This window comes from Carassius auratus, chromosome 16 (assembly GCF_003368295.1).
Source record: "Carassius auratus strain Wakin chromosome 16, ASM336829v1, whole genome shotgun sequence".
Taxonomy (NCBI): Eukaryota; Metazoa; Chordata; class Actinopteri; order Cypriniformes; family Cyprinidae; genus Carassius; species Carassius auratus.
This window is the reverse complement of record NC_039258.1, coordinates 24,482,792-24,490,418: the sequence shown is the minus strand read 5'-3', so window position 1 is coordinate 24,490,418 and position 7,627 is coordinate 24,482,792. Positions and strand designations below refer to the sequence as shown.

Genomic DNA, 7,627 nt, shown 5'->3' with positions numbered 1-7,627 from the left:
ACACACATGTACACACTACTTGACCCTTCATCAACAGTTGTAATCTGCTGTACATGTGGTATATAGTGTATATTAGTATCTCCAGGTTGTGTCTGTACTCCAGGGACAGACATGTTTGCCCAGAGTCTCATGTGCTCCTAAGCAGAGATGTTTAGATCCGTCTTCAGGATGATAACTGGTCAGATGATGGGTTTTCCCTGAAGTAAGGTGATACATGGAGACATTTACAAGCGAAATGATTTAGCTTATTAGAATGCAAATGTATGCTAGGTTTCTACCTTCTCTGCTTTAGACTGTATTTAATAATCATGTTATTATTCCAAGGCCCTCTTTGCTTGACTGTAATAAAGCAAATATTATTATGCCAGTGCTAGTAAAAGATATCTGTGATGGGAGGCTCAGACAGAAGATACAAGAGTGTACTGGCTGCCATGTAGTGCTTATGATTACAGCACATGATCATTAATGATTATTAATGATTGCTCATTCAGAAGGATGTCCTGTGTTGTTCCTCAGGAGATGGGTCGAGTCCTGCAGCACCCGAGGGTCTACAGCTTCCTCCATGTGCCGGTGCAGTCTGCGTCTGACAGTGTGCTGATGGACATGAAGAGAGAGTACTGCGTCGCTGACTTCACACGCGTGGTGGACTTCCTGAAGAACAGGTGAGGACATCATCATGAACACAGCTTTACTTCAGCTCAGGCTGCTGTTCCTCGTCCATGTGAGGAAACCGGATCGAATTAGGTCGCCTTGCTTAGATCCACTGAGAAAGTGTGTGTGTGTGTGTGTGTGTGTGGGTCTCACAAGGGGAAGTAAAGAACTGAGGCCAGCTGAATAAACTTACTAGCCTTAAAACGTTAGTTATCTATCTGTCTGTCTTTTCTCTCTCTCTTCGAGACTGCTCATCACTTGAATTCAGTTCTGGAAGGTGTGTTGGTCTTCTTTGTTCTGGGGAGTACGGCTGCTAGTTGCTAACGCTAGTTCTTCAGTTAAACTGTGAGAGAAGGACTCTGGGACGCAGGGCTGGGAGATATGAGCTGAACTCAAATCAAAACCTCCATTAATTGAACACTTGACCTCAATTAAGATTAATGAACCATTGTTTTATTTTATTTTTTAAGTATAGTTCAATAGGTTTGTACTGTAAATATACTGTGAGGTACAGATGCTCAGGACACAGACTCCGCTGTAAACTTAGGCTCGTAACGCTTGCCCCGTGTTTATTATCTTCTGTTCTCAGACGAGCACCGCTGCATGCAGGAGTTAAACTCTCTCTGTTAGGGCTCCACTCATGTGTGAGACACATAACACTATACACGTGGTAGTATGGGTTAAATAACGAAATAACCCACATGGGAACATCACGTCACAGAGGGGTTCTGAAGTTCGGTTCTGAAATCTTTTGGATGAATTAAGGATCTGGTTAAGATCCTCATGTGTGCTGCGATGGAGAAGGTTTGCAGCACTGCGGCTCAAACTCCTGCTAACTTCTCTTTACTCTTGACACACATGTGCCAGCAAATACCACAAATCTGCTTCCTCCGAACTCTCCAAGATATGATCCATTATAATGCAATTTCCCCAATCTGAAGTCATCATCTCCGGCGGCCTGAGAGCTGTTTAAACCTCTGCGAGTGAAAGCCTGAGCTATTACAGTCACCTTCTCTGCAGTCTGGAGAACAGGGCTAATGACGCTAGCGTCTGATAATGAGCAGTAAGTGTACTCTCCCGGCTGAGCGAGCTGCTCCAGTGATATCACAGAGAACTCATTAAAGGTGTTTCTGAGGGTCTCTGAAGCCCACCAGCAGAAGTCATTGATCCTAATAGCTCATTTATTTACAGTATCTTGAGAACATGGACTTCCTCTGCAGTTATCAGATGTTATTTACTGTGAAGCTCAGGACATGAGCATCATCTCGTGAAGAACACACATCTGCATCGCTCAGTGTGAAGATCATCTGCACACTTATATCTGTGGAGATCTCTAGAGGTCCGTGTGTGAAGCCGACCCTCAGAAGAGCGCGTGTGTGTTTTAGAGAAGTCCTGAAGGAGTGTGCATGTGTCAGGATCTGGGTGGAGGACAGTGGAAGATCTCCTGAAAGACTGATGACTGATGTCTCAGAGATCCTCATGTCCAGCTGACACTCCTCTCTCCACAGCTCTTCTCAGAAGTTTCTCTCACCTCAAGCAGGAGGCTGGTGACCTCTGACCCCAGCGTGGCCATCTGGAAGCGTCTTGAAGCACGTGTCTGTGATTAAAGGGCTGTAACTGTGATGGATCTTACAATGTAAAATCACTCAGATCTCAGTCTGCTTCACACGTGATTGACCACACAGCTTTTATCCTGATAAACCTGCTCTACATCCAGTAAATGTCTGAGTTTGGCTGAAGATCAGTGTTGAGAAGCGCTGATAGTGTCGTATCTGTTCAGCAGGAGCGCTTCAGACAGTGCCAGGCTTCAGTCTGTTCTTGTTACTGATTACACTGGTTTTAAAGGCGCAACTTATTTTACAACTTGTTTTATGATTTTAAGATTGATATTTATTTGTTTTCAATTCTCTCTGGATGTGGAGAGTCTCTCTTTTAGTTTACCAATGAACATGAACCCTGGGGTTGAAGGTTAGGAGGAGTCTGGTGTTACCTCAATACTTCTGTGACATCACTTTGATCCGTCAATTTCAAGTTCAAGTCTGCTTTATTGTCAATTCTTCCACATGTACAGTACACACATACAGAGAATCGAAATTGCGTTACTCTCAGACCCCCGGTGCACACAGATAACATTAACATTAAAGCCTAAAAATCTAGACCAAATATAAAATGTAGATACAACTATACAATAAGGGAATGTAAAAAAAAAAGACATAATAAAATTAAAAAATTAAGATAAATAAAGCAGCGCAGATCAATGAAGTGAACAACAGTGCAGATAAAAGATGTTTAGTGCAAAAACAAAAGCTTATTAAGTCTGATTAAAGTGGCAAAGGGCTCAAGAGCAGTTATTTTATTTAATTGACTGATGAGGTAGTGGAATGACGTCAGTTCCATGGAGAATGAGGTAGTGAGCAGACCAATGCTGCACAAAGTGACTGGTGCATGTCATCGTATATTAGTGGGGGGGAGGTCATAGTTCAGTGGTGCCTGGGGCAGAAGAGGGGAGGGGGAGCAAGTTCGGGAGGGAGTTCAGCTTCCTGACAGCCTGGTGGATGAAGTTGTCCTTCAGTCTGCTAGTCCTGGCCTGGAGACTCCGCAGTCTCCTCCCTGATGGCAGCAGGCTGAAGAAGCTGTGTGACGGGTGGGTGGGATCACCTGTGATGCAGAGGGCTTTGTGAGTGAGACGGGTTCCATAAATGTCCTGGAGGGAGGGTAGAGAGACACCAATGATCTTCTCAGCTGCTCTCACTATGCGTTGCAGAGTCTTTTGGCAGGACGCGTTGCAGGCCCCATACCACACAGTGGTGCAGCTCTACAGGATGCTCTCCATGGTCCCTCTGTAGAAAGTGTACATGATGGGGGGTGGGGCTCTGGCTCTCCTCAGTTTGCGGAGGAAGTAGAGACGCTGTTGTGATTTCTTGGCCAGTGCTGCTGTGTTTTCGGTCCAGGAGAGGTCCTCTGTGATGTGCACACCTGGGAACTTGGTGCTGCTCACTCTCTCCACAGTCGCACCGTTGATGGTCAGAGGAACGTGCTGAGTGTGCTCTCCTGAAGTCTACAACAATCTCCTTTGTCTTCTCCACATTCAGAGAGAGATTGTTGTCACTGCACCACCCGGACAGGCGGCTCACCTCACTCCTGTAGTTTGTCTCATCCTTGTTGCTAATGAGACCCACCACCGTCGTGTCATCTGCAAACTTCATAAAGAGGTTGGAGCTGTGTGACGGTGTGCAGTCATGGGTCAGCAGAGTGAAGAGGAGGGGGCTCAGCACACATCCTTGGGGGGCCCCAGTGTTCAGTGTGATGGTGCTGGATGTGTTGCTGCCGACCCGTACTGCCTGAGGTCTTCCAGTCAGAAAGTCCAACAGCCAGTTGCACAGCGAAGTGTTGAGCCCCAGCTGGATCAGTTTGTAAATGAGCTGTTGAGGGATGATTGTGTTGAATGCTGAACTGAAGTCTATGAACAGCATTCTGACATATGAGTTATTTTTGTCCAGATGTGTGAGTGCTGAGTGGAGGGTAGTGGAGATGGCATCATCGGTCGAGCGGTTGGACTGATATGCAGACTTGATGTGGTGCATGACTAGCCGTTCAAAGCACTTCATGAGGATCATATCTGTGTAAAACATGAGTCTGTGCTACTGATGGTCCTCACTCTTTAACTGCTCTGTGTGAGTGAGTGTGTGTGTGTGAGCGTGTGGTGTGTGTGTTTGAGTGTGTGGTATGTGTGTTTGAGTGTGTGGTATGTGTGTGAGCATGTGTGTGTGTGTGTGTGTGTGAGTGCGCGCGTGTGTGTGTGTGTGTGTGAGCACTGCGTCTGCAGGCGATGATGTATCTGTAGTTAGTCATGATGTTTCTCAGTACTGAAGTCAGTTGATGTTTAAGCGCTGGTTCTCTGCTTGATCACACGTAACACAGTCTCTTCTTCCTGAAGTCTGTCTGTTATAACAGCCGGCCGTATCCTCAGCTTCTGCTGTGTGGACAGAATAAGAGCTAAAGCAGTGTTCGTCTGTTTTTGTGCTGAAGACTCTATCTTAATCAAGAGATTGTAGATATGTATATTCAAACATATGCATGTATATATTTAAGATTTTTTTTTTTCGTATATTAAATATATTTATATTTGTATAATGTATTTATATAACAATAACAATAAATATATACATTTATATTATATATTTAAAATATATACTTTATGCATGTTTTTATATATACATAATAAATATACACAGTACACACACACACATACACACACATCTTTTATTTTGGATACGATTAATTGCAATTAATTGTTTAACATGACTACTACAAACATAGTTTTAAAAATACATATAACCACTTTAAAACTTGTGTTTTCAGTATGTGTGTGTGTGTAATTCATAAATTTTAGATCTTATTCTCTTTTGGATTTTGTCATCACAGCTGTTAGCATTTTGTGTTTTGCTTTTCTGTTTTCCCCCCTGGAATCAAACATGTTTTTGTGTGTGTAGGGACAGAATTTGTGCTGCCTTTGCTGATGTAAGTTGAGCTGTGTGTGTGTGTGTGTGTTTCTGTAAGTGCAGTGAAACCGAGGGCAGGTGAATGTTCCTCTTACGCTGCTGGGATCAGGGTCTGTGAGGAGAGATGGAGCAGGGCTAGTTTTGGCGCTCTCTCTCCTCTGTTTCGCGGTGTTTCCCGCTGTCTGACACACACGCCGCTCACACGCCGCTCTGACTCATGCTGTTTGTGTCCTGAATCTTGTTTGTCCCGCGCCGGATCCCGCCTCCTCCGCTCTGATTCCGGCTGGATTAGAGTGTCTCCGCCTCTCGCCTCCTTCATCTGTTTGATATGAGTCATTGTGTTTTGTCAGATGCTGACTCACACTGTTGTATAAGACATGGCTGGTGGCTCGTAGCACCGCTCTGTCACGCACCGCTCTGTTTACTGCCTGAGCGAGAGCTGTGATCTGGAACCGGTTCTAGGTGTGTCGAGTGTGGGGCGGGAGTTTGTTTCCCCAGGGGATGAAACATGAGCAGGACGGGGAACTGTCTCTTCTACAGCAGATGTGTGTCATTAGTTCTGTTGAAATACTTTGTTTACCTGCCATAATGTGGACGGACAGCTTTAGGTGAGCTATTTCTAGGGTTCTCAAAGAAGAGTGATGCGTGTGTGGCTCATGAAGTCCCATTTCTATGCTATCTGTTGAAGAACGCAGGTTAATTTCCACACTTTAGCTGTGTGTTATACCTCCTAACTTAATAAAACAGGCTGTGTGACTGAGGAATGATTACTTCAAAATGTACGCAGCTTGCAGGTTAAAGGGACTTCCATGTCCCTCTTATTCTATTGTTCACGTCCCAGTGATCATCTCTCCGTATGCTGACGATATCTGCTTTAAAACAGAGATCTGTTTGTGCTGAGGAGGTCAGTAATACACCTGGACATTGATGTCTGTCAGCGACTGGAATATGACATCACAGATATCAGTCGGGACACACACTGATCGAGAGCCTCCAGAACACAAACACACTGATAAACATCTGCCAGAATATGAAACAATAAGAGGTTGTTGTAATATAGTCACTTCTAATGTGACGCAGAGGAGTGACACATTGACAATATAGCAGCCTCTGGTTTCTGTAGAAGCAGATTTGACCCTTGTCTTGAGCAGACCGACACATTATCATTGACTCATTGGGGACAGGAAACGGCAAACAGGAAGTGTGACCAGGAAATGTTTGCAGTTCACTTTAGTGATGCTAGTGATGCTAAAATCACACTCTGCTTTGACAGTCTCAGAAGTTTCTCCCTCTTCTACATTTCCTCAGGTTACTTGTCCTACTGTTGTACTGGTGTCTTCTGTCATTGGTAACTGGAATAACTTGATGTGTGTTATCTCTGTCTCCGAGTCATTTCATTGTAATGTATTGAGCTGTTTATACCCACTGACACTGGAGTATGTGATCTTTCTAGAAATATAACCAAACCTGTCCATACAGAAGACATCTGTACTCTAGAAATGACGTTTAAGACTGTTTCTTAATGACAGCCACTGAAGGATAAATTTAACTGGATTGTCATCACATGGCTAATAGATGTAGTGTTGAGAGTGAAAGCAGTCAGTATTGTGTGTGTTATTAGCAGATGGTTGATAGTTAATGTGATTCTCTTCACCTGTCATTCGTCTCATAGGTCACCTGGACATATACGTGTGTATTGTACATATAAACATTGACAGGCTCATGAAACACCAAAACTAAATCATCAAGGGACGTTGATATAGCGGATCATACACAGCCTTCAGCAGTTGTTTAGGAAGAGAGTTTTGACATTGATCTCGGTGTGTTTACATGAGAGAGTTCACTAGACGTCTTCACACATCCGTGTCCCAGCAAGTTCAGCAAATGTGGGCCTGGAAAATAAAAGGTTGTAGATAAATAATGTTTCATTAACTCTGTCTGTGGACAGTAATGAAGCCTACAGCTACTACTTCACTTTCATTGATCAGTTTAGCTCAGAAAGGATTGTGTGATGCTGGAACAGACCTGATGGTCAGAGATGCCCACAGTGATGATGACTGCTGGACCTTCACTGGACCTGTCAAGTGCACTGAGCTATACCAGAGAAAACCTTATTTATTTCTGATTTGTTTGAATGGTTTGCTTTATCTTGGTGTGCCTCAAGGCTCTAGCATTGGACCTGCTGTAGTTTGAGAGTGAAGTTGATTATTCTTTACTAATGGTTGAGTTTGTTTGTTTGCTGCTGTGTCTGTCACGTCACAGACTGAGCTGTTGAGGAAATTCCTTTGAACTGTAGTTAATGAGTTCAAAAACAAACAAGTGTCTAGACGCAAATACAAGTTACTCACACACATTAACTAAGAACATTAAAGTTAACTGTGAGGGAGCTGCACCTCACTGTAATTTAAAGTTTATTTTATTGGTTAGTAAGTAGATTACACATTAAACTAAACTATAACAGTGAGTTGAAAACA

General features: G+C 43.7%; 1 protein-coding gene across 1 annotated transcript in view; it reads left to right on the top strand.

Moving 5' to 3' along the window:
- LOC113116593 (threonylcarbamoyladenosine tRNA methylthiotransferase-like) overlaps positions 1–7,627 on the top strand; it is a 157,639-nt gene that overhangs the window by 91,784 nt on the left and 58,228 nt on the right. The window contains exon 7 of the mRNA XM_026284832.1: positions 517–662. Within this exon, the coding sequence (XP_026140617.1) occupies positions 517–662 (146 nt within the window). The remainder of the gene's footprint in view (positions 1–516; positions 663–7,627) is intronic.